At 40.7% G+C, this 27,812-nt stretch overlaps 1 protein-coding gene across 2 annotated transcripts in view; it reads right to left on the bottom strand.

Moving 5' to 3' along the window:
• Window positions 1-1,338: 1,338 nt before the first annotated feature.
• The window catches only part of PRKCB (protein kinase C beta), a 623,945-nt gene continuing 597,471 nt past the window's right edge, over window positions 1,339-27,812 (bottom strand). The window contains exon 17 of one of the 2 annotated variants that reach the window (XM_027859746.1): window positions 1,339-1,760. In XM_027859746.1, the coding sequence (XP_027715547.1) occupies window positions 1,608-1,760 (153 nt within the window). In that variant the 3' untranslated portion in view covers window positions 1,339-1,607. Of the gene's footprint in view, window positions 1,761-12,415; window positions 13,905-27,812 lie in introns of those variants that run through there. The other variant, XM_027859745.1, reaches the window with a different exon arrangement.

The following is a 27,812-nucleotide window of genomic DNA, read 5'->3' as shown; positions in this document are numbered from 1 at the left end:
CATCTTTGGAGAGCATCACAATTCATTCGATCTGACAGCAATGCTCTTTGCTACTGCCTACTAGCCTTGGCAGGAGGAGAGACCTCTTGCATGGTACATCCAGGCTGGGATTACCACATCTTCACAAACAAAATCAAAGGGAAAAACAATATAGAAAAAAAATAGAAACGAATAGCAGTAGGACTGAATTTTGAGCAGGGCTGGAAGACTGTTGAGGAATGTATGGAGGCGAGGTAGGCCCTAGCTGGAAGCTCCTACCCTGCTTACTTTCATTTTTACATGCTACATAAGAGTTTATGGCGTCCTCTTAGGACTCATTGGAGAAAGGTGGAAATAGGCCAAAAGAAAAAGAATCCATCAGATTTGTCAGAAAAGAATATAAGATCCAGAGAAGAAATGTGAGAACAGAGAGTGTCAGAGCCACAAGGCCCCTTCTAGCTTACCTAGCCCCAACCTAACATTTCACAAAGAAGGAGAATGAGGAACAGTGAAAAGGAACCTTGCCCATGAGGCATAGGCTCCACTGCTTGCCAATGACCTTTAGAGACCACTACTTTACTGTTCCCTGCTGATTTTCATGGGCAAATATGTCTTTGGAGAGAGGAAGATAGATGTATACCCTTTATAGAGTAAGGAAACCCTCACAGAGAGGTGTGTGGGCTCAGTTCTGTGGTTTGTGCTGTCCCCTTCCCCTTGCCTTCCTCCCTAGGGTGACTGCAAAAAGGGGAAAGTATCCTTTTAAATAGAAATGTCCTATTTAGCCAATTTGCAGATAGCGATACCCCAGGAGCCATTCTGGCTCTAAGAAGTTGGCCTTCCCTTTTCTTATTTAGTGCTGTGTAGACTTTTTTACCTGAGTCATTAATAAACATGAAAAACAGAGAATGAATGGCCAAGTGGATACATTTCCTATGAGTGAAGGAGGAAGACGTTAGCTTCATCAAGCCTGTTATACTATATACAATGCACTTAAAAATAGAAATGAGTAAAGCGTACATCTTCAATACATTAATCAGATTTAATCATCTCAACTTCTTGAACAAAAGGTTCCTCTAAGAGATACTAAGTTCACAGTAACAGCAAAGCTTACTCATAACTCTTAAATATACCGACCATGCTTAGCATTCAAAGGGAAAAAGAAAAAAACAAACAAAACAAGAAACCACTGTGGAATAACTATAAAAACTTTACCAGAATGTCAGCTTTTGATTTTAAAAATTACAAAGACAGAAGCATTTTTGGGACCAGACACAGGAGTTGGAATATACATATATATATATATCTATATATATATCTATATCTATCTATATATATATCTATATATATATATATATTTGCTCATTCAATGCATAACTAAGTTTGGATTAGATGTTGGAAAAGTTAGACCTCTTGCTATTAGGTTAATGCGTTTTACTCCAAATGAAACATTTTCAAATGTAGAAAACAAACTGGCAAGATACACGTACAAAGAGAGGCCCCAGAAAACAATCTCTCCACATGGTGAACGGTGGCATGTGCACCACAAACCCCGGAAGACTAGAATTCCTATTTACAACTTGGTCTGATGTCGCCGACTTCGGGCATGACCACAGGGTTACGCGTCTCGTCTACACGTTAATAACAAATTCTGGGTTAGTGTAGGAGAATCCGGCAAACTCATTTTGGTCCAAGTTCATGATGAAGAGTTTATCAGTGGGGGTGAGCTCCACAGGCTGTCTGGTGAACTCTTTATCGAAGTTGGACGTATCACGCTTGTCCCTCTGTCAAACGGAAAGCAGACACATGAACACAGAGTGAGAAGGGAAAGAAACAAGACACAGAAATGCCCCTGACACCTTCTTGGATGCAACAGCAGGAGGTATCAGTGTTTTTGTCAGGGGTAACGGACACAGCAGCATGATACTGGAACTTCCATTCTGCATTCGGGATTCACTTCAATACAGGACACTCAAGCAAACAAGATTGGAAGTTTGCAAAATAACAAACAAACAAAGAACGAACCACAAACAGAAACTGTTCTATAACAGATAATATAATAGAATCTTCTTGGATTATGAAAGGTTGTAATGTGATATTTTTTGTTTTTATATAATTGTCCACACATAGAGACAGAAACACACACACACACACACACACACACACACACACACCTTTTTGTTCTGTCCTTCCAGTGGAATTATTTTTAAACTTTTTTTTTTTGGCAACATGCAAAATAGTTACTGGAAATAATCATGGGTCAGCATTCCCCAGGGGAAGAAAATGTTTGATTATTGCCCTGAGTGCCGAGGGAGGACGTCTTGGTGCCCCTGTATTCAGCTGTTCAGTAGGATGAGAAGCATTCGTCAGAAGATACTTCCCAGCTTTAGCGCCATAGTTTCCTTTGTACTGAGGCTTGCCCACGTGTCCACATGGGAAACCAAGTGATGCCTGCGCTGAGCTTCAGCTGGCAACTATAGGGACGGCACAAAGCAGGAGATTTCCTCCAAGGGCATTCAAGACTAGGTAATAGCACTCACATTAGTAGTAACAAAAGCCCCAAATGGAAATAAGCTACAGATGTGTAAGCTTTACTAAATAGGATTGTCTCCAAAATTGGCCCTTAAACAAAATCAATCACTGAGCTGAGGTTATTATTTTAATTAGGTTGATAGCCTCCTCAGAGTCATTAAAATTCAGTCGGTTAACAAAGAGCTATAGTTTGCCCCCTGAGTTGTACCAGAGAGTATCTCAGTTGGAGCTAAACCCCCTAGCACCTGCATGGAGCTTTGAACTCTCCCAAAACCCTTACATGGCTAATATCTACTTTCCTTCTCAGGACAACCCTGTGAGGATGGTAGATCATTTATTACCATCCTCGTTGATTGATGAGGAAACTGAAGATGAGGAGAGAAGTAAAATGACTTGTGTAAAGTCACCCAGTGGAGTTAATGAAAGAGCTGAGACTAGATTTCATGAATTATGTTGACTCTAACAGCCAGGCTTGCCCTAGACGCCAAAGATCTAATTATAAACTGGTCACTCAAATCCTCTGGCTAGGGACCAGTATGGTGTTAGAGCAATACAGGTAGACCACCTAGGGTCAGGAAGCTGAGTTTCACTGCTGCTCCTGAGAAGAGAGAGTCTCAGCTAGTGTATGGCCAGTGATGCAAGGTGTTGTCAGAATTGTTTGAAATGGAGGGATAGGGCAATTCAATTTCTTGTCAGAAGTTTGGCCTGTAAAAGAATCCTATCCTGGAATATGGCCTTGCAGATCACCTAACTTGATGGCAGCTGAGAATAACAATTTTTCTGGTGAATATGACTACCTGTTCTTTTCAAACTTTTAACCTCCATTGTTCATGTAGTCTTCCTCTGGCTCTCTTTTCCCTACTCTTCACATACCACAAGCTAGGAAAACTCCCAGGGCTCAAGGATTGCACTGTGAGATCAAATGAGCTAATAGCTGCGAGGCATATGGGCTGGGAAAGATGACTGTCTACAGTCACAGGATGGGAGGAGTTAGAAAGGGTTATGCAGGGAAACACCTGGCATTACATCATGGAAATGTGACTAAGGGTTGGGACTGCCAAGCAGTTTAACAATTACTATTCCATTAGCCCATTCCATCCCATGTGATATCACACTGTGAGCCTGGGGCTTGGACTATGGCTGGGAGACCCTCCCTCCCTGGTGCTGTTTAATTGGTATGAGACACCAACTCCCAATTATTCTATACAGACTTGTCCTGCGAGATCCTAAGGGACTGAGCTGGAACCAAGGCAAAGAAGCTGTAGGGAGATATATTTTCATATACATTAATATAAGAAATAACTCTTTCTTTTCTTTCTTTCTTTCTTTCTTTCTTTCTTTCTTTCTTTCTTTCTTCCTTCCTTCCCAATCAGGGTTAATTGACTTGCTCAGGGTCAAACAGCAAGTAAGTGTCAGAAAGCAGATTTGAACTCAGGTCCTCCTGATTCGAGGGCTGGTGCTCTATCCACTGTTCCACCTAGCTGCCCCCTAACCTTCTAATCATTAGGGTTGTCTGATGATAATTGGCTATCTCTCAGGGTAGTGAATGGTGAAGCAGAAACTGGGTGACCACTTGGGATGCTTTAGAAGGGATTCATCATACAGTTAGGGGTTGGTTTATTTGGTAATCCATAAGTTACTTTCTAATTCTGAGACAAAGGATTCTATTTGAATGGCACTGAGATGTTCAAGAGGACCCACTTCAAATTATTTCACATGACTTGGTGTCATATTGTGAGCCCTTAACCTTGGCCCAGACATAACGATACCTTTCAAAAGCAGTAGGTGTAGGTTAGGATTTTCCTAGAGTCTAAATTCTGGATTTTCTTTAGTAGCTCGGGTTTGTCATCTTATTGGTCAGTGTTCATGGTACCCAGGTCTTTCATGCATGTTCCTGATAGGACACAGTTCTAGTGGGAACAGTCCAGAACAAGCCCTTTGAACCAGAGGAACCGCAAAAGAGTTTGGCCTCTGAAAAGGTCTCCTCTATGGCTTTTTAATGGTCCATGAACTCATCCATTCTATTTTTGGGACTCCATTCACTAACCTTCCGTTCTTAAAGAAATCGTTAAATGTCTAAAAGTTGGAAGGAATCTTAGAAATAATCCTGTCCATTCTGAAGAGGAGGAAATTATGACCCTAATATGCTAAGTGATTTATTTAAGGTCACATAGTCTAGACTATCGACTTTTAAACCAATGTTCTTTCTATCTCACGATGCTCTTGTCTACTTCCGTGCTCCCTCCCTTGAACTGTTTTGTTGGAAAGCAGTGTAATGTGGTAGAAAGTAGGTAATCCATACGTTACTTTCTTATTGGTTTAGGGACGAGAAGATCTACTTTTAAGCCCTCTGTATGATCTTGAGAAAGGCATAGCCGTGCTCTGGTTCTCTATTGTAATATGAAGGGATTGGGTTCAATGATCCTAACAGTCAGCTTTCACCTTCTAGGGTTCAAGGATGTGCCCTGGTGAGGTGAGCATCTCCATCATAGGTTGTTCTGCCCTTTTAGCTGTATTGTTTCCATAGCCCACTAATGCTCAGGGCTCTGACTCATTTCATAAGATCAGGATTTCCAGTTGTCCAAAGGAAAGTCTGACAGTTTTTCATCATTTTCTCTTCTTTCTAAAACAAAAGAAAGTAGACATATTTCTTCCTGGAAAAATTTGGGAAATTGTTCTTAGGGGGACACTAAGGGATGCCAGGGCCATAAGATAAATGACTTGCTTAATCTTTTGGAGCTTTGGCTTCTGTATTTGGCTTTTTTTTTAAAGATCCAGTAATAATGCCTACATCCCTAGTGTTCTGTACATAGATGTATGAAGTGTGGGTGATAAATGAAGACCACTGAATATCCTAATACAAGGAGACAAATTTGACTTTATAGCTATCACTGAGACTTGATAAGATGTGACCAGAGACTGGAACCAGAGACTCTGGTAAGGTACAGAATGGATAGAAAGGAGATGGTAGCAGAACAACCTAGTAAAATAAGAAGGTATGTTCTTGTAAGGACTATCCACAATCCTGAGTGGGTGAACCATAGTGGGAAACCTTTGGGGAGAAGCAATAGAGAAAGAAATAGAAACCTGGATAATAATGTTCTACTTGGTCCCAGAGGGCACAACCAGGAATAATGTGTGGAAAATGCAAAAAGAAAATTTAGGTTTAGTGTAAGGAAAAACTCCCTAATAATTAGGGCTGTTCAAAGGAAGAGTAAGTGGCCTTGAGAAGTAGTGGGTCCCTCCTCCTTGGAGGTCTTAAGGAGAGGTTGGATAAGCTGTTGTTGGGTACATTCTGATGGAGATTCCTTTTGTGTATGAACTGGACTGGAAAGCTATTGAGGTTCCTTCCCATTCTCAAAATCTGTGATTCTATAAATGAGGAAATATAAGAGTTGGGAAGCATCACAAAACTGACACAGAGAAATTACATGATAGTATGGGGGGAGGAGTCTGCTACAATTATCTATCTGGATATTTACTAGACTAAGCAGAGCTTTCAGTAATTTCTTAAATGTACCTAATGATGATTTCATCCTACAAGAGGTAGAGGAATAAATGAGGGGAACTTCTATTCTGATCTGAGTCTTGCAACAAGGAGAAAATAGTAGCTGGTTTAGAAAAGATGGAAACCTTGCAGGGAAGAGACAATTCTGTCTCAGAATTTGTGCTAGAGGAGAGGAATGCCAAAGACAGATAGATATACATCCAAAATTTCGAAAGCGAGTTTCAAAGGATTCTGAGGAAGGGTCCTATGGGGAAAGTCTATGGGACAAGTTCATCTAGGAGCTAGAGGAAGCTCTTGAGGATGAAGTTTTGAAGACATCATTCTGATGAGAAAGAATAGGAAGAGCTGTCTAAGCTGGATTCATCAAGCAGTTCAAAAAAAAAAAAAAGACGTGCAGAAGGTAGGAGCAAAGGCAGGTAACAGAGGATGAATACCAAATGTGATGTGGTCCTGTAAGAATTCTGACAGGTGTGCTAAAGTTCAGAACGAGCTGAAGTTGGTAAGGAAAGTTAAGAACAACAAAAGGGATCTTTTAGCTGTATTTGGGGAAAAGATTAGGATCAATGGTGGTATAGGACCACTGGTTGGGGTGAATGATGAAAGATGTCAAAATATAGAGCTGCTTGATTTTTATTTCTGTTCCCCTTCCCACCCCCCAAAGAGAATGATCTTTGGCCTGAAAAGGACAAAACAAAAATGGTTAATTAGGGAATTGATGTCCAAGTTGAAAGATTTGGGAGAATGGAAGGAGTGTTGCAGATTTGGAGAAGGGCAATGCTTTTCTTAAATGAGAGGAAATAGAGTGATACTTGAACATGATAGGCCAGGGAAATTGACTTGTATGCCTGGAAAAAATCCTAGAGCAGACTATTAAAAAAGGATGATTAGTGAACATTTAGGAAAAGCAGCCTCCAGCATGGCTTCATCAGGAATAGGTCATGTCAAATGAACCTAATTTCTTTTTTTTGACAGACCTACTGGATTCCGTAGAACAGAGCACTGCTGTACATATAGTTTACCATGATTTTAGCAGAACATTTAACAAAACCTCATATTATTCTTGTGAAAAAAAAAGTGGAGATAGGTGGTCCAGATGATAACACAGATGGGAGAATTTGTAACCTGTTGAACAGGCAGACCCAGAGTCAGTGGTTTAATGTCAGCTTGGAAGGAGGTCTCCAGTGTAGTGAATCAGAAATCTGTGACTGACCATGTGCTTTTTGACATTTAAAAAATCATTGACTGGTTAAGGGTGTAGATTAGACATGCTTATCAAATTTTTGGATGTGGGCCACCTAAAAGCTGGGAGGGATAGATTACATCATAGATGACAGAGACAGGATCTATAAAGCTATGGACTAGAGATTGCATTGGAACAAAGCTAACACAATTCTTTTTAGTAAGGACAAATGTAAATGTTGACACTTGTGGGTCATTATTAACTTCACAAGTATTAGATGTGGGAGATCTGGCTATTTCTGAAAGAAGATACGGAAGTTTTAGGGGCTTGTGAGCCCATTATGAGTCACCAGCCTAATAAACAACCAAGAAAACTGATGCATTGTTAGTTTTTGAGACTGATATAGTGTTAGGAATGATAGTCCCACTGTTTCTTCCCTGGTCAAATTGCACCAAACATATTGCATTCAGTTCTGGTTGGCTCATTTCAGGAATTGATAAACTGGGGAGCATCCAGAAGAAGGCATGAGGGTGGTGAAATGCCTTGAGATCACATATGTTAAAGGATGTTGAAGGAATTAGGAATATTCAGACAGAAAAATTAAAGGCAGGAAATTTGCATTCCAGTGTTTATTCGTCACACGAATGAGGGATTCGACTTTTTCTGCTTGGCCTCAGAGAGCAGAACTGGGAGCAGTATGTAGAAGCTGCAAACAGGTAAATTTAAGTTTAAGAGGAACTTTACAATTATGATTAAGCCAAAGAAGAAAGGACTAACCTTAAGCCACAGTGGATTCCCCTTCGCGGGATGTCTTCAAAAAGTGGCCACGTGACCACTGGTTAAGAATGTCATGGTGAGGGTCCTGGTTCAAGTACAGCTTAAACTAGATAGCTTCTGAGGTCCCTTTGAATTCTGAGATTCCCATTTCTTTTTGCATGTATTTACAGATATTAATGTGAAGGGAAGATATTTGCCAGGTATGAATCCTTAATCTTCTACTAGAGTCATACATCCTTTCGTACCCCATTGGCATGGAGGTGACCTTGGGCTCTTTACACCATATTCAATAGACTTCAATAAGTATTCCCAACTCTTCCTCCAAATCAAGTCAATAATCTTATGCCCTGAGGAATATTTGGAAAGAGAACAACTCAGCCAATTCTCCAGCACCTTTGGGAGTCTTAGCTTTAGTCAGGGTTTAGATTATGTACCTGTAAATTTCAGATACTTGTCATCCAGGGAATAGCTTAGCTCACTTGGAAAGGCTCATTACTAGGAATGTGGCTTATGGGTATAAAACCTGGATCCTTGAAAAAAAAATTCCTGCTAAGATTCCCTAGTTTTTTCCTTTCAAAATTCATTGGCCCTCTGATGACAGTACTACTAGCAAGACCAGGAAGAGATTGAGTGATGAGATATGCTGAAGAAGAAAGGCAACTACCATAGAGATTAATTCAACCTACACAGATATTCCTAAGAATAGAACAATTAAGGCACTGGTTAAATTTGGGAGGGAACATCGTGACTCTGAGGAACAATTCTAAAGAAATATTTTTTTCTCCCAATGCTGTCCACACGATAGTGGACATCTGACATTTGCAAATGTCAAATTGGTTCTTTTGTTACACGTTTCATATGAATCAATGGAGATCATCCTTGCCAGATGGCCACTCTAAAATCAGAACTCTCAAAGGAACTAACAGTTCAAATAGTCTAATCAGAAAGAACAGCCAGGTGAAGATTCTGAGAGCTCCAAGAACCTGTCAGCTGGTAGATGTGGCCAAGTGCTAAATCTGAAATTCTGTTTTGTGTATTTTGGACTGGATGTCAGGAGACCAAGGTAGTCCTGGCAGTCTTAATGGCTAGCAAATCACCTCATTTCTGAACTAGATGACTTCTGGGGTCTTTTCAAGCTCTGACATTCTATGTTGAAAAGTCCAATATACAACAGATATTTCACATTTTGTGAGTCTCAATGAACTTTAAGGACTAAGGACTCTAGCCCTTCCTAAATGAAGAAGCAGCAGTATCTGTTATGGAGGACTGCCTTCCTTTCTCACAAAGGAAAAGCCACTAACTCCTTCGGAAACTTTGGAAGAGTTACTTCTCTTTGGACCTCATTTTATCTGTAAAATGAGTTTTGGGATCTCATTGGTTCCTAATTTTTCTTCTAGTTCTAATATTCTATTGCTCTCAACCATAAGTATTTTTCCACTGCCTAGACTATAGGCAGTGATGGCAGAGAAGGAAATCCCATGGTATAAAGTCATGGGAAGAGAAAGAGCAAAAGAAGAATAGATTTCAGGGTTATAGGAGATGAGCAGAATTCTGGAACATTTTTTTTCTCCTCAAGGATAAGAAATCTTACCTTGGTGCTGTTGGTCGGATTTTCTAAATGCCCTTGATGATCTTTTAGAAGTTCTGGATCTTGGTAGTATATAAGCTCCTTGAGGGCAGGACTATTTCATTGTTCTCTTTTTATCCTCCATACCAACACAATGTCTGACACATAAAGTAGGTGCAAATAAATGCTTGTGGACTGATTGATTCTAAGGGATGCTGGGAGTATATGAAAACCCAAGCTAAGGGCTGCTGGGGCTGGCAGGGAGGTCATTTGGGAGTGTTAGCTTAGGTTTTCTATCCCCAGTGAACTCTTCAATATTCCCCTTCAATAACTTTTGGGTCCCTTCATTCATCAAAGGAAAAAATGCACTTATTTTACCAGTTTGGGAGGTAGCAGTAAGAGGCTGCACCCACAGGAACTCTTCCAAAGGTCATGGGAATACTTCCTGTCTGACCAGGGGAGGTTTTTCTATCCAATCTCCTTCATTCTTCCTGATGTACAGCATGGGGGCTAGGGAATGGTTTTCTTGTGTCTACTTTGGCCTCATTATTCAAAGCTTCTGAAGAGAATAGTGAAAAGAACACCTGGTTCTCTCTACTGGCCCACATAGAACTGGTTTCAAATTGTGACTCTGCCCCTAGCTATGGGACCAAAGACAAATCACCATTTCCGTTTGCCTCTACTTCATCTATAGGAGGGGAATGGGATCAATGCTTTGCAGGGATCATTTTCATCTCTAAAATTCGGTGATTCTACTCTTTCCAACAAATTACAGTAATCTCCCCTCCCCACATACTTCCGACCCTGGGGAGGATTTGGATGGGGCATAGCTCAGCAAATCCTCCGGGGCCCTGGTTCAGCTAGAGATTGGGGGCTGGTGCCTGATCAACCATGGACCAGAGGCAAGGAGGTGGTGCTGTGAGAAGGGCACTGAACTTGGGAGTCAAAGAATTGGAATCCTAGTCCTTACTCTACCACTGATTAGTTTAGTGACCTTGGACAAGTCGCTCTCCCCACTGGTTCTCAATTTCCTCATCTTCAAAATGAAAGGGCAGGACTAATTGATCCTCAAGATCCTTTCTAGTCCTAATTCTATGTTTCTTGATCTATAGTCTGTTCCTCCTCTAGTATTCTGGTATCTTTGCTTCCATTTCTAACATTCTAGCTATAAGATTCAGGCCATTTTGAAAAGCATACTGGAATTGGAATCAAAAGACCTGGGTTCAAATTTTGGCTCTTCCATTTACTAGCTGTGTGACCCTAGGGAAGCACCTTTACCTCTCTGAGCCTTTTTCCTCATCTTTAAATGGGTCTAATAATATACCACCTAACTTACGGGCTTGTTGTGAGGCTCCAAAGAGATTATATATTTCAAAGTGTTTTGAAAACTGAAAAGTGCTATGTAAGTGGCAGTTGCAATTAGTTGTTGTTATATTCTAAAGTCCCTTCCAACTCTGACAGTCTAACCTCTGTGATTCTGAGGAGGAAAAGCAAGAATAGCCTGTAAAAGGACAAGCCTGAGGGAATGAGAAAGAAAATCAAGAAGAGAGGAAGGGGTGATGCAGAAGAGGATGGAAAACAGGGCAGGAAAAAGCTGAAGCAATAAAGGGTAGAATGAGAAATCCACATAAAAAGGAGCAGATGGGAAAAGCAAGAGCCCATGGAAAAGGGTCAAAGGAGAAATGATATGAGGCAGAAGGAGGGGAAGGAACACAGAGGGCTTTGACTGACTTGTCTTCTGCTTGATTTCACTGTGGAATAGAAACATTTCTGTGAGGGGACTTCCTGAGTTTTACCTCCAGCTGAGAACCCCATGTCGCCAGTAACTTTGAGGTTGCTGGGTCATTCAAGAAGCATTATGTCTACCTGGGGCAAGAGGGGTGGGGTAGAAGGAGAGCTCTCTTGGAAGAAAATGCTGAAACCAAGGCAATTTGAGAAAAGTTGGGGAAGGAATCAGTGAACAGAGGATAAAATTAGGGAATTGGGTACTCTTGTCCCTGGTCTTCCAACTGACATGGGAAACATGCTATCAAAAGTGACAGAGCTAGGAAAAGAGAGGGAATCTTGATTACGAATGCCTATTTTTCTTTTTTTTGTGAGCTTTTTATCTCACTCTTTCAATTTTACTCTATCTATCTCTGAGACCACAAGGCCAAAGCCAGTGCCCCTACACAAGGGCCCACTAGGCCTGAAAATCTCTCCTTTAACTTCTGTAGGCTGTTCTGTCTGGCCTTTGACACTGGTTAAGACTGGGATAGTGATAGAGACTGGACCTGTGATTTCACAGGTATATGGGACTCTCTGATGAGTAAACTCCTTCTACCAATTGGAGTGTACTGTCTTAGAGAGTGGCCCAGAGCCCTAAGAGGTTATGTGGCTGGGAATAATTATGATGATGATGATGATGATGATAAACTGTGTTTGACACTGGCATTTACGTAGCACTGTATGGTTTACAAAGCTCTTTCATATCTGATTTCCCTCATGTGATCTTCACAACAGCTCCATGAAGGTACGCAGTATTTCCCTTGTTTTTTGTTTTTTTTTTTACATCTAGGGAAACTGAGACTCAGTGAGACTAACTCAGTGTCACATAAGTAACAAGAAAAGGAAGAACCTAGTTTTGAGGGATTTGGGTCTTTATCTGAGTCCTAAATTTGGTCACTTTAACTTCTAACTGATTCCTTTTTGGCGACTTAACTGTGCTCTGATGTGGGCTTCCAGGTTCTATGGTGAGTGTCCAAATTTCTTTCCTTCCCTCTGAATGCTACATGACCCTGCACCTTTCTATCTCATCTGGCTTTCTGCTGGTACATGGCATCAGAGAGCCCCAAACTATAGCACAAGTCAGCATTTATCAAAGAGAGTAGTTATCTTTTGATTCTCTTTCTTTCCATTTTTATTATATCTCAATACTGAAAAAAAAATTGGCACATTACAGATATTAAGCATACCAATACAAACTGACACTTGCACAAACATCTCACAAAACATCATAAAAGGAAATGATAAGACTGTTTCAAGAGACTTGTCCTCCCCAAAGCTCTTAATTATCTTCCCAATGGCAGAAACAAATCCAGACAAATCCTATATCCAAAGGCAAGTATCTGCATGAAAATCCATTCCGACACTTTCTTTTTTTACAGGTATGGTTAGATTTCACATGGTTCTTCTTTTTTAAAATCATAGCAGTTCATTGTTGTTAATAACATTTTGGACACATATTTGAAGCACGCATAACAAAGTGAATAATTGTTTTGGCATTTGAATGACAATCAACCCCCCCTCCCCCCAAGAAAATCAAGTTTGGAATGTAATGTAAAACCATGTTATGTAGGGAGCTAACTAGAGTGACCATGAGCTTTCAAGAGTTTGTTCCAAAGTGCCCTTTTCAAGTAGTTTGGAGATGGTGGTGGATATATGCTATTTGGAAGCAAAAGCATCATGACAGTAATGTAACAAGCAGCCATATTAGATCACCAGCAGCAGGATTTGTTATCTATATGGCAGAGGATGGGCTAGAGAATGACAATCTAGCTGAAATGCCTGTTTACAGTTGATTCTTCCCTCAGTTCTACCATAGAAATAGAAAAGCATACCCTTAAAGGAGAATATGTAATCTTAGTTCATAGATAAAAAAAGGAATATGGTTCCTTTTGTGGTTTTAAGATCTCATTATTTTCTTTGGAAAAAAAAGGGAAATTTTCAAATATTAGGATACATATGGATCATGGGACAAGTTAAATGCTAAATGCTTCAGTCTTTCCTGCTAGGACAAGAAAAAGGCTAGTCTACTAAAGTGGTCTCAGGTTGTTGGGTTAAATATCTTACCCAATGGTCAACTGGATCCTTAGCTAACTTGGAGGATCTATTAAAATGATGAGGGAGAACAAGGGATATGAAGTGAAAGATAAGTTTCCTTTCTTTTGACCAGGTTGGTTAGCTAACATAGGGATAGAATCAACTCTGAGCACAATTTGATAATGTGCATTTATGTGCTGTACCATTTTATTCACCACATCTGCATGATCCCAGATGCTAGAGATACTCTTAACTACTTGAAAACACTTATGGCTCTGAAATATGGTCACTCTAGTCTGACTACAAAAAAAAAATCACAAATGCAACTTTGCAATGAAAAAGATCACCAAGACAGCTGTTGGGATTGCATGATAGAAATGGAGGACGGAGATCTACACAGCTACTTAGCTCTTGACTTCAGGTTTTAAAAATTCAGAGTTAACAAAGGAAAATCCTTCGAATTCTGATTGGTCAATGTTCCTGATGACTTCCTGGTCAGGAGGTGTTAGGACGGGTGGATGGCGGGTGAAAAACCGGTCGAAGTTTTCGGCATTTCGCCCACACTATGAGAGGGGAAGAAAAGAACTTGTGGTGGGTGGAAACCAAAGCAAATTAAACAAAACAAAACAGGGGTGTGGTTCTCTTTCATCTGTTCCCAGTCACCCTTTGTCCAGATTAGTTCAATGATTAGACATGATAGAAAAGAAAAGCAAAAGCAAAACATTTATGACTTTGGGTTTCTGCTGAGTTGGATCAGCTCATGAGTAGCTCTTATGATTTTGCAGCCCAGCCAGGGATTGTGGAATAGGAATGAGATGGCAGGGCCCATGACATGTGGCGTAGCCCCCAATTCCAGCTCACTGGAAACAGTGAACCAAGCTTTAGAAAGAAAACTTGTTACTTGAATAGCAGCCTCTGTCCCACATGCTTCATATTTTCAGTATATAAATTGACTTCTGGAAAATCATTTATACATCACCTGTGATCTTCTAGTACCTTGCTGTTGAGCAGGCACAATCCTGTCTTCCTGTTCTTGGTGAGAAAGCAACAGATGTTTTCCATCTTAGTAGAACATATACATTTAAAAACTCCCATTACCTGATGGTGTTGAGGGGACCATGGAGTTTCATGGCAGGGCATAGGTCTTAAGATTGGCAGGTCAGGTCAGTTACCCAGGAGATGTTTGGTAAATATTTATTATCTCAATAAGTTAATATGTCAACACTTCATAGAATACTTACTTCTTGGCCAGAGTAATTTAATGAGCAGATATGGGGGGATCTTCAGAGTTATACTCTTAGACAAGACCCACTTATTTTACTTAGTCTGGGGCCAGGTATCCTCAGCAGTGACTACCCCTTGCAAAATCTAGTTGGGTCTTCCTATAGCCTATAAATAGACATTCTCTCCCATTCACACACAAACAAGACTCTGTTCCCTGGATTCAGACCTGAATGGGCCAGCTCCTAGGGAACATCCATTCACACAATTGAACAAGAAGGGAAGGAGTATCTCAATACTGCAGATGAAAAGGTTCCAAGGAGCCTTCGTACAATAGTTCATCCAACCCTAACATGCTCTTCCCAAACAGAAGTAGGTGACCAGATCCTAGCACCAAATGGTAGTGTCTTGGAGTAGCTGCTGGCTCTTATAAATGGGTTGCCTTGAACTTGTCCCCATTGTATGCCTACTTGTACTGTCCTTCCCCTGTGCCATGCCTATACATCGGTGTTTTACTATCTTGGTGTGTCTGATAGTTGCCTCCACTGCTAGTCCTTATCTTGAAAGGGTTTGACTTCTACGAAGTACTTGTAATTGTGCTCGTAGTTTATCAATGTGTAAGTACATGTTGCTAAAACCCTTTGTAGCTGGGAGAACTTGGAAGGAAATACTTTAGGCGGCTAAGTGAGATGTGTGCCAAATAATGTCTAAGAATGAATTTTCCAGACCAAAGGCAAGAATCATTGATCATCTCTAACCTCCTTATTCTTTCATTCTCTAGGTTCTCCCCAAAGATTAATACCTACTGGCCAATGGCAGGACTACAGAAGCATCACTATGCTCACAAAGCAGATCTCTCCTGGGGAACAGTGAAAATCTGAGATCTCAGAAAGGTATGAAGTACAATGTTCTTTGCTCCTCCAAGGAGTCAGACCATTGTAAGTAGTATTTAGTAGAACACAAGAGAAGAATTCAGTTGTGGCCATTAGTTGTATTCCTAGACTCTGTGGCTCCCACCTTGTTTCCTTCCTCAGATCAAACCCTGAGAACTGACAATGAGGATCAGCAAGGGAAAGCAAGATCTTCCTAAAAACTACTATAGAAGTCCTGCGGCCCTTTGAATTTTTTTTTTATCTTGTTTGTTATAAAATATACTGCCCTCTGTAATCTATTCTCCTTAGCAAATTAACCTTTGTTGTGTAAAGATAAAATCACATCACCCCTCCACTCAAAATATTTCTGTGGTTCACAATTGCCTACCAAATTTCTGTTCATGGCATTCAAGGCTCTCCCCAATAGTGCACTACTTTGGCTTCCTAGACTTATCTCCTATGCTCCATGCAGGGGAACTGGTCATCTTGCCAAAGACTGGTATTCTCCTGTGTCTTAACTCTGAATGTTCCCTCTATCCTTCTCCACCCCCCCACCCCCCATTTTCTGTTGAAATCCTAATCCTTCTTCAAAGAAGCCATATGGGGTGCTGGCTTAAGAGCTGGGCTTAAAATCAAGAAAACAAGTTCAAGTCCTTCTCCTGACATATACTGTCAGGTCATCCTCTCAGTGCTGTGGGCAACTCTCTAAAACCTATAGATTTCAGAGAAAGTGTTGACCTGCATTAATAGAGATATTTTCCACATAGCAGAGCTACTAATGAAATCATAATTAACAGCTCAGATGGCTGAGGAGGTGTTTTCCTGTTCCAGATATAGGGAAGAACCCTTTTGGTTTGGTTTCCTCAAGGAGGAAGAAAGATCTCTCTTCATTTAATGGGGAGCAGCCTCTGTGTCTACCAAACTTAGATGCCATCTAATCCAGCCTCCTCATTTTACAGATGAGGAAACTGAGGCTCAGTAAGGTAGAGTAACTTGCCCAAGTTCACACAAATGGTAAACAGCAGAGCCAGGGTTCTAACTCCAAATCCAGTCCTCTTTCCCACTCTACTACTATGTCTCCCTGGGACACATGACTGGGCATGTGTGACCAGAAGGAATGGACAGGGCTTCTGGAGTTTCATCTTTGACCTTACTTCTTTTCTTGCTTACCTTCCAGATGTGGAGGCAGCAGAAATCCAGTAACTCTTCTCCTACTTTTCTTTTTTTCCCCTTTTGGTGTCCCAGGAGAACTCTAAGTCTCCATCTCTCTTGGCTTTACATGCATGCCTGGGTTTATTATCCTTATTTTTAGAGTTGAGGAAACTGAGGCACTAATAGGTTATGAGACTTGTCCATGGCCACATAGTTAGTAACTTTCTGAAGTCTCTTTGTTCCAAGGCCAGCAGTCTATCCACTATGCTAATCTGACTCTCAGCATTTAAGTATTGAATCTGCTTCAATAAATTTATTGTAGAGACTTCTATACATTCAACAAATATACTTATATCATTCAATCCAAAGTGGCTAGCCTTAGGGAACATGTGACTTTAAATGAAGCTTCTCCTGATTTTCCAGAAGTCTAGTGTCTTTCATTGGCAGCATATTTCCAATTTATCTTGTAAATACCTTGTTTAAATAGTTGTTTGTGTGTTGTCTGCCCTATTAGATTAAGAGAAGGGACAGCCTTTTACCTTTCTTTGTATGCATAGTGCCTGGCATATATTAGGTGCTTAAAAATGTTTCCTGACTGGTGATGCTGGTGATACCTTTTCCTATTCTTCTCTAAGCAAACAGAAACTAGAATGTGATGTGGATACCAGTTAGTATCTGCTAACAGGTGAGTAAGAAAGAGGGGAATTTAGCGGGGAGACTTTGTCACAATTGTTTATTTCTTTATTGCCCCAGGAGCAGTTGTAATGCAGTTACACAAAACTCAGTAACATTTCTTGCTGTTTAAAATGGGCCTCATGCACTCAAAGAGCCTTGGTGTGAATCAACATTTTCACATATGACTCAAATCAAAACCATGGCTGTGATCACAGATGTCAGATGCTCATTTGGAAGACCAAATGAAACCGAATTCAAAGCGTAACACCAAGTTCTGAGTTTACAAGCAGATGCAAAAGGGGTCATTAAATGGTGAGTGCTTCTTTGTAGCTTGTACTTAAATTATGGTAAACATGAAGGACAGTACTAAATGGTTGGCCTAAAGGAGATGATTCTTTTGGCAATTCATGGAGCCTAAAAAGTGGAGGTACTCATCTTTACTGGTAGTGGGAGTACCCATTTTTTTTCTTTAGGCAATTGGGGTTAAGTGACTTGCCCAGGATCACACAGCTAGTAAGTGTCAAGTGTTTGGTCTGAGAACAGATTTGAACGCAGGTTCTCCTGACTTCAGGGCCGGTGCTCTATCCACTGCATCACCTGGCTGCCCCTGGGAGTACCCATTCTGACGGAATTCTTGATCTTTCGAAGTAGTAAAATGAATGTAAAAAAATATAAGCAACCATAGTAGGGAAGGGAACAAACACATATAAAGCACCTACTATGCCCCAGGCACTATGATAAGTGCTTTACAAATATTATCTCATTTGATCCTTGAAACAATCCTGGGAGATAGGTGCTTATTCCCATTTTACAGTTGAGGAACCTGATGAAGACTGAGGTTAAGTGATTTGCCCAGGGTCACATAGCTAGTCATACCTTTGGCTGGATTTGAACTCAAGTACTCCTGACAAGAGGACCCAGGTACTATTTTGGGGAGTCTTTCATGAAATCTCTCTGGATCATTGTGGTCACACCTACACAAACTCAAGGCATGTTAGTGAGTGATATTTCCCCAAAAGGAGTGTGCTAAGCTTCCCTGAAGTTTCAGGCTAAGACATAAAATGCAGAACAGGTTTTATTTAACCCAGTAAAAATACACTAGGGACTCATACCTAAGCTTATATAATAGTTGACTATATAATAGTCAAGAAACTCTCCTCTTTCTGGGGCCTCTTTCACCCCCTTCCAACAGGAACCTACAGGATTCTTTTGACTTATTTATGAGTGCCCTGCCTGATAAAAGAAACGGAAAGAACTAGGCATTGCTAGAATCAAGCAACCCTCCCCTCCAATTTTGTGTATCACTAGGGTAGTAAGTACACCTGCAAAATCTATGTGATCTTTCATACCAGTAAGGGTCAATGTCTGAGTTTATTTCTCCAACTGAGGAGGATGCCTGTTGCTCCTCAGTGACCCCTCCTCAATTCACTGGTTCCCTATCAGTCTGTGGTTCCACTGCTATGGCTCCCACTGGGCATTTCTAGGATGCCACAGTAGTGCTCTGTCAACTCCCTTTCTACTCACCTGCCCCAGGTGTGACCACTGTTGGTCATTCTCTGTACTTCTCACTGGGGTTCACCAGAGTCTGCCCTTTGCTGCCGATATCTCTATTGTTGCTTCCCACTGTCCTCCTCAAGAAAGGACAACTCTTTTTAGGATGTGATAGCCATAGCTTCTGAGGCATTTACTGCTTTCTATTCTTTTTATTGTTCTCAAATGGAAGTCCCTAGTTCTCTCTCCTACCAGTGTTGAAGTTGGGGAGCCTGGATTCATTTACCTCTCTCCCATTGTAATCACCACCAACTCCTGGGTCTTCTGGGAATTGGAGCAAAACATAACATACGCCCTTATCCATTTGCCATTTTACTTCCTATCATACCCTAATTCTCACTCCAGTGATTGGAGTCAGACTATGCAGACTCCAAGAAACCTGGAGAAAGTACTAGAAACATCAGTGTAGTTCAAGTACCTCATCACCTTTCATGTGGACTATTGGAACAACCTACTAATTGATCTCCCTGAATCCAATTTCTCCCCTCTTCAGTCTACCCTTTACACAGCTGTTAAGGGAATATTCTTAAAGCAAAGGTCTGTCCACGGCACTACCCTGCTCAAGAAGCTACCATGGCTCCCTATTGACTACAGGATGAAATGCAAACTCATGTTTGGCTTTCAAAATTAGGCTTTAACTTTTTACTGATGTCACATTATTCCCTATCATACTTATCTCTTATTTCCTACCTCCTTTTTTGTATTAGTTCCCCCTGTACCTGGAATGTTCCCGCCACTTGCCTCTTCTCATCCTGGAATCTCACTATGTCAAGGCTCTGCTCAGGTTAGAACCTCCTACACCAAATCTTTCTTAATTCTTCAGCATCCCCTTCCCCACCATTTGTTAAAACCGACATCCAAATTACTTTGTATATTAATGCATATTTACATAATATGCATTATTTATATATTCATATTTATATAAATGCATATTTACTTTATAAGTGCCATCTCATTTATCCTCAGAACAACCCTGGGAGGTAGGTGCTATTGTTATCCCCATCTTAAAGATGAAGAAACTGAGGCAGATAAAGGTTAAGGAATTTGCCCAATCTAGTCTGCAGCTAGATTTGAACTCAGGTCTAGTGCCCTATCCACTGCATCACTTCCTGCATCCAGGCATAGAGACAGAGAGTACATAGATTTTATATTTACTTATCTATGTCTGTATTCCCCCCCCAATAAAACAGGATATAAATTTCTTTGAGGGCAGGGGCTGTTTCATTTTTGTCTTTGTATTCTAACTGCCTGATGCAGTGCATTACACATAGTAGGGGCTTAATACATTTCTTTTGAATTGAATATTTAAAAAGTGGCCATCTAGCTTTACCGAAAGTACTCTAGAGTGAAAGATGACATGTTTCCTCTTCAGCTAGTCCAGTTCACTTTCAGACAGCTGTGATCAGCAGGGAACCTTTCCTTACATCAAACTCAGTTCTGCTTTCTGGGGTTCAAGGGAACAATCTTTCTTTCAAATGACAGCCCTTCAAATAAGAGGACAAATATCAGATCAACTCTCCCCCCACCCAAGTCTTATCTTCTTCAAGCTAAGGCTCCATATTCTTTTCATTTAAGCCTCTTGGGGCCTGAACTTGAACCTTTTGTCATTCTGGTTGACTTTCTCTATCTAGAACAGAGGCTCTTAACTACTTTTATTTCATGAACCCTTCTTTGGCAATCTGGTGAGGCCTCTGGGCCCTTCTCAGAATAATGTTTTAAATGTGTAAAAAAAAAAAATACATAGGAAACCAATTAGATCTAAACACAGTTGTCAAAATTTTGGGGAAAAAAACAAAACAAGTCCACAGAGCCCAGGATAAGAATCCCTATGCTGGCTTATTAAGGTCCTTTCTAGGAGAGCTTATATGGCAGATGCTTTAGGCCTTCTATTGAGAAAAGATTCCTCACCTCTGGGCTAGCTTTCCTTCACTAACAGTGTCAGTACATGATGCTAAGAAATGGAAAACCTAACCATTTTTATTCTTTCTGCTTCAAGAAGAGTATTGTCCGAGCATGAAATTCAGTTGTCAGTTTCCTTCTAACTAAGCTTAGACTTGACCAGAAGGGAGAATAAACTTATTGGGGGAGGGGGATGTTGAGGACTTGTACTACTCCAAGGTACTATTTCTTACACCTTCTCTTCCCCACCCCCTCACTTCCAAGGCTCTGACCTTATCCCCTGTCTAGGGTGCTCAGTCAAGGTTGTAATTATTGGAGGCCATATTCTCCAAGAGAGACATCTGGTGGAGATGTCCCAAAGGGCATGGTTTCAATCTGTCTATTTAATTGGTACTTGAATCCCTATTTTGCCATGAAATAGCTGTATGGCCTTGGGTATGTCATTTTACAGTTGAGGTAACTCACATTAGTATTATCTATCTCATGGGGGCTGTTGTGAGGATCAAATGAGATAATGTAAGTAAATTGCTTTGTAACTGCAAAATGGCCTGTATAAATGCATCTCTCTAATTCAGGGGTTCTTAACCTTTTTGTATGTGTCATAGACTCCTCAGAATAATTTTTAAAAATTCACAAAGTGCAGAAAAATAAAGTATCATTAAAATAAAAATGCATAATGGAAGGAAATGTTAAATTTCAGTCAGAGATTACTGGAAATAAAGATGTAATTTTTTCCCATTAAAAGTTCACAAACCTCCTGAAATGAATTCATGGACCTTCCCCCTCCCCTTTAGGGATCCATGGATCCAAGGCTAAGAATCCCTATTCTTCTTCACCAAAATCTTCTTTTGAGGTGACCCTGTATTGTTTAAGGTTTAGCCAGTGGAATATAAGTTTTGATGGTTTCTACCACACTGAAAAGACTGTAAGTATAGAGATGGACTGCATGTCTATCTACCAAGGACCTGCTTAGCCAAGTCAGGACACATTCATCACTAGAAGATTGGCCACTGAATGAAAATGTTTGGCCAGAGCTGCTTACAAAGACTGCTGAGGCAAGGAGAGAGTGAGCACCATATTAGTAGAAAGAGTAAATCCCCACATCAATGAAATAGTGGATCCTTTAACTACTGAAGTAAGTATGAGTGCTACCCATTCACACTTGCTGTGTGCCCCTGGGTAGATTATTTAGTTTATTAGCACACTCACACAAAGCTCTAATGCTAAATTGTAGAGCAAGTGTTGATCTGAATTGATAGAGTTTCATCAACAGGAGTTCTTTATTCCAATGAAATTGAAGGTCTGGTCCAAATAAGCTATAAAAATTGTTATTATTCTTACAGATTTCCCACCCTTCTCCCAGGGAGATCCATGATTTCTCTGTAAGTTTTGAGACTGAAAACAAAGCATGTGGAGTACATGTGAATTTATAAACACATTCAAAGTTAGACTGGATGATACCTAAGATAAAGAACTCTGCCCTGCCTTCCTGGGGCTGTGAATTCCTCAAGGGTGAGTCCAACTCTCAGGACCCAGACATGTCTGCTCCCCTTGAGCAGACACCAAAGGTTAGAGCAGATTGTCCTTCTCAAGGAGTATCATTTCCAATTCTCATTTTCTCTAGTCCCTCACTAAATCAGAGCTCCTCGAAAGCAGACCTGAGAAAGATAAGTGACTTGAAAAAAAGGTGCTCGTGTCTATCAACACAGCAGAGAATTGGACTTTATGATACGGATCCTGGAATGGTAAAGCTGGAAAGGATCTTAGAGGTCATCTGGGCCACCCCTTTCATCTTATACATAATAAATCTCGGCCCAGAGAAGAGAAATTGCTGGTCCAAACTCACACAGCAAGTTAATTGGCTAAGCTGGTGCCTAATAAATGACTGTCTCATCAAATAGTTGTTGAATCTCTTGAAACCCTTCAGGGAAAGGGAACCTACTACTTTTCAAAGCAACTCATTGCATATTTGGTCAGTTGTTAATGAATCAAGTCTAAATCTGTGTTTCCACAACTTCATAAGACTGTGCTCTATGTCTAAGCCATACTAGCCTTACTTGTTATTCGCCACATACACAACATTCCTCTTCCCACCTCCCAGTCTTCAAACAGCCAGTTTTCTATGCCTATGATATATTCCCTCCTTATATCTGACTCCTAGAATGCCCTAGTTTCCTTCCAGATTCTCTCATGAGGCACTTCCCTACTCCCTACCCCCAAAGTTGTTAGCACATTGTCCCTTCTTTGCATAGACTTTGTATTATTATATCTCCTAAGTAGAATGCAAGCTTCTTGAGGACAGGCATTCAGGATTTTGTTGTTGTATCCACAGTGCCTATTGTAGACAAAATGAATTCTTATTTAATTACTCTTAGTTCGGTGGTCTGGGGCCAAGTAGAACAATTCTAACATCTCATCCTCATGCTACACTATCATGTTTCCCCTAAATTTTGTCCAAAATAAATACCTTCAGTCCTTTCAACTGATCCTCATGGTCTTTAGTACCCTCATAATTTTGGTCCCACTTGAATGTGATCGACCTATTATCAATGTCCTTCCTAAAATATAGCAGCCATAATGAAATATAGTACTCCATATGGGGTCTCTTTCCTGGGGTGGAACATTATCTCCCTCTCATTCTAGACACTATGCCTCATTCAATGCAGCCTATGACTGCATTAGCTTTTTGGAGGGGGCCAGGGGGAGCTCCCATATCATATTGCTGACTCTTACTGAGCTTGTAGCCCACTTAAACCCCAATATTTTCTTACATGAACTACTGTCTACCCACATATCTCCATTGCATGGCTTATTTCTTGAGCCAAAGCATAAGACTTTACATTTATACCTATTTTTCTCATTTTATGAGATGTAGATTATCAGACTTCTCTTTAGATCCTGTCTGCCATCCAATGTGTTAGCTACCCCTCCCAGCTTTTTCCATCTTCAGCTTTGATAATCACGCTGCTTGTGCCTTCATCGAAGTCACTGATAAGAGTTGCCAATGGCACAAGGCTAAGGGCAGATCTCTCAACTTGCTGCTGACCAAGTAACGAATCCTATCTGTTTCTGTTCCTTCTATCCTCCCTACTGGACTATCACCTGGCCTACCTATTTCCATCCTATCAGCAAGGATAGCACAATAGACTTTGCCAAATTCTTTGCTGAAATCCAGGTAATGATATGTTTATGGCAGTCCCTTGATTTAACAGTCTAGTAAACCTGCCAAAAACGGAAATGAGGTTATTCAAGCGTGACGGATTCTTAATGAAGCCATTCTGGCTTCTAGTCCATACTGGTTCCCTTTCAAAATCATCCATTTAATAATATGCTCTTGAATTTTTCCAGGAAGAAGAATAATAATAGTATCTACAATAATAGCTGTCACTTATGTAGCACTTTAAGGTTTATAAAATGCAATATGTATATTATGTTTCAGATGACAAAAAAGCCAAATCAGTGATGATTCAGGGCAGTGCTGTCAAACTGAATAGAAATGGGGCCACTTAACTTTATATAGAGATCCCTGTCAGCTGCATATTGACTTAGAAAACCACATATTAACATTATCCACATTCTAGTGAATTTTTATGTATTTTTGTCAATCACATCTCATATTTGTCAATATATCATGTTAATATATTATGTTACATTATATTTCAATTTATTTATTTATATTTATATTTGTCAATCACTTTTTAACCTGGCTCAGGTTGTACTTGGGAGTGTAGGGACACCTTTGATCCAGAGGATGCCATCCCCACCTCCTTGAAGGGAGACAGGCCCAGGCTACATAAAATAGGGGTTGCTCCTACTACAACCTTCAATGTTGATGATGTGTTTTCCTCACAACCACCCTGTAAGGTAAACAGAACAAATATTATCCCCATTTTACAGATGAGGGAACTGAGGCTCAGAAAGGTTATGCCAAATGAGACAGACAATACGTGTAAAAAGTGACTGGAACACAGTAGGTGCTATATAAATGCTTGTTGTTTTCCCTTATGTAGCCCAGAGTGATATGGCTAGTCTTAGATCCAGGATTTGAACCATACTCCCGAGCCCAAGTTCAGCCCTCCTTCCATGTCACCATCCTGTTTGTAGTGCAGATAAGAAGAGGAAAACTTCTCTCTAAGGTGACTAACCAACCCTAGATGAAGAAGCAGTTGTAAAATGTACCGTGAAGAATATATTGTGCTGCCGTGAGCCTTGTGGGAGTCCTTCATTTATAGAGAGAACATGTTCTCCTGAGAGTTAGTTTGCTTCATCTTACTATTTGCCCCTGACTGTTAAGAGAGTCAATTTCTTCTTGCAGATTGTTCCTGCCAGTCAAGTGGCTGATGCGGGTGGCATCTCAGAATGGGCAGGCAGGCAGGAGCTCAGATGAAGGCTAGCCTGGGGTGAACTCACATCACCTTGCTCAGACCCCTGCTGTCTTGATCAGTGCACAACCTGCCTCCAAACCTTTCCTGTTCCACCCAAATACACATAGACCAGCGTGGAATTCTCATATGGAAATCTCATTCTCTGAGGGACACAGCAGACAAACAACTCCTCTCCTGGGGTGCAGAACAATGCACAGCATGGGATGTAGGGATCTCTTAGAACAACATCCTAATTTTGTAGATGAGGAAACTGAAGCCCAGAGCCAATGTGACTTGCGTGTGATCACAGAGCAAATTTGTTGCAAAAATAGGACCAGAATTCGAGGCTCTACCCTTCTCACTACACTACGAAGCAGGGCCCTAATACTCATAACCTCAGATACCTTGGGGGAGGGGGCCCAGCAGAGTTCTCTTAGAAGAGGATTTTGTCATAAGCTCACCTGGTAGGTGGTTAGAGTCACTGCTTGGGAGTAGCCCAGGTCAATATAAGTAGTCTGGGATCTCTGTTCTATGCTGGGCTTTACAGGTGCTGGGGCTGCAGCAATGTGAGTGATGCATTTATAGCTCCCACATCTGAACTCTGGGGCAAGTGGGCCTGCCAGTTGCTAGGTAATAGTCCTCTTTCCTCAGCATGTGCATGTGTGGATATAGCTAGACATACACACATGTATATGCAATGTGTGTATGCATATGTATACACATGTATATTATGCAATGTATGCACACATGTATGTGTATGTACCCACATATGCATGTGTACATATATATTGTGTGTGCATGTATAATTTTTATATTTATACGTGAAAATCTAGTGGGATACCATTAGAATGCTAGAATTGGCTGCCACGGAAGGTACGTATGTAGGTTCTAAGTGGCAAACTACTGAGTTCTCTGCTGTGATATTACTTTCCAACTGGGGAAAGGAGGAGGTAATATCTCAGCAGCGGTTCTCAGGTACATGTTAGCCAGCGGGGCATGTGGCCAATTATCTTCATAGACAAATTCCTGCTGTGTTCTTCGTGATCCAAAGCACTTTTCTCACAATTCTAATTCTCTCCTTTAGCCCACAGACCCACAAAGGGCAGTTCTATTCTCCTGTAGCTCACAGAGACAGACCCAACTCCCTATGGTTGATTTCTGTAGAAAAATACCAGTGAGAGCTACACATAAGTCATACGCAGTAAGGAAAGAATGGTGCCCAATGCCATTATGGGGAGAAAGGAGAACATATGGTTGGTTGGATCTTTATCAACTTGTCATCATGCAAACGTATTCCAATGATTCAATAAGAAATAATCGGAGAACTTCTCACTATACTGGTGCCTCTCTTCTCTGGACAAACTCCAGCAGGTCAATATCCTTTCCAAAATATACTACTCAGATCTGATGTGGTTTAAGCAGGGCACATGTCAGCCTAATGTAGTACTGAGCAGCAACATAGTAGGTGATTAATAAATGCTCATTTCCACCCTCCCCTCAGGAAGAGTTGGATTCAGGTCCTGTTTTTGACACATAGCAGCTTATTGTCCACAGATAAATCACTTAGAGTCTCTTCCAGATAAATGCTCTAAAACTAAATTATAGACAATATGTTGATCTTCATCTTTTCGCAGGGGGAAATATCTCCACTGGAGTTTTGCCACACCAACAAAGCCACACATGAGAAACAGTATTAGATTTTGGACTGCCATACTATGTAGCAACTTAACACTGAATGTGCAGGCAACAATAAGCCATTTGTCTTTTTCACATGACGCATTGCCTTCCCTTCTTTGTTTTGTACTTCTATAGTGGTGTTTGCAGGATGTTACATTTAGAAATTTCATCCAGTTTGCTTTGATTCGCCAAACTAACTTATCAAGGTCTTTTGACTCTCTAATAGAATATATTAGCTGTCTCACCAGCTGCCTGCCACCTGTATATTGGTAAGCATTCTTCTGTCTGTGTGTTCATCTCAAAATTCAGGAGATCTTAACTTTTTTGTGATCTGGATCCCTTCTCAGAATTACATTTTTAAATACACAAATTAAAATACAGCAGAAAACAATTATGTTGAAATACAGTTGTTAAAATATAAGAAAAAACAAGTTCACAGGTCCTAGATTAAGAATCCCTGATCCAAGCCAACTGATAAAATGTCCTCCAGAACAACTGGCTCATCCTGACAATCACCAGCCTTACAGGAATTGGTGCACTACCTCTTACATGTTGCTCATAATCACTCCCCTGGAGGACATAACTGCCCACAGCTGACTGCAGAACGCTGGCCTGCATTTCCTTGTGCCTGAGTGCATACCATTCATGTTGACATCTCCTATTTTGACATGGGGAGAGAGTGTACCCTGGTTTCTATGAGATTTTTTTTTATCTGGACTTACTGGCATTTTCTTAGTGACAGCAAAAGAGATGAGATATAATGGCTCCAGAGGACCAAGAAACACAAATCGCCCTGAAGGATAATCAAAGTCTTAAGATAGCAGCAGGCTTTCTCGGGAGACTTTCCTGGACTTCCCTTTCTCTCCAGGATTATCATTACCCCAGGAAGAACTAATTGTCCTCGAGAGAAAGCGTAAAGACAGAAACAATCCCCTCTTCTTTTTGCTCATTGGCAAGTGAGGACTGATTGAGAAATGAATCATCTGTGATGGCTGATCCCTAGCAGACAAAGGTCCAAAGGTGGGAAAAGCTAATATGCCTTTGGCTTCACAAATGCAAA

This window comes from Vombatus ursinus, unplaced genomic scaffold (genome assembly GCF_900497805.2).
Source record: "Vombatus ursinus unplaced genomic scaffold, bare-nosed wombat genome assembly UNPS02014171.1, whole genome shotgun sequence".
NCBI lineage: Eukaryota > Metazoa > Chordata > Mammalia > Diprotodontia > Vombatidae > Vombatus > Vombatus ursinus.
The sequence above is the reverse complement of the archived record's forward strand: the minus strand, read 5'-3'. Positions and strand labels throughout refer to the sequence as shown.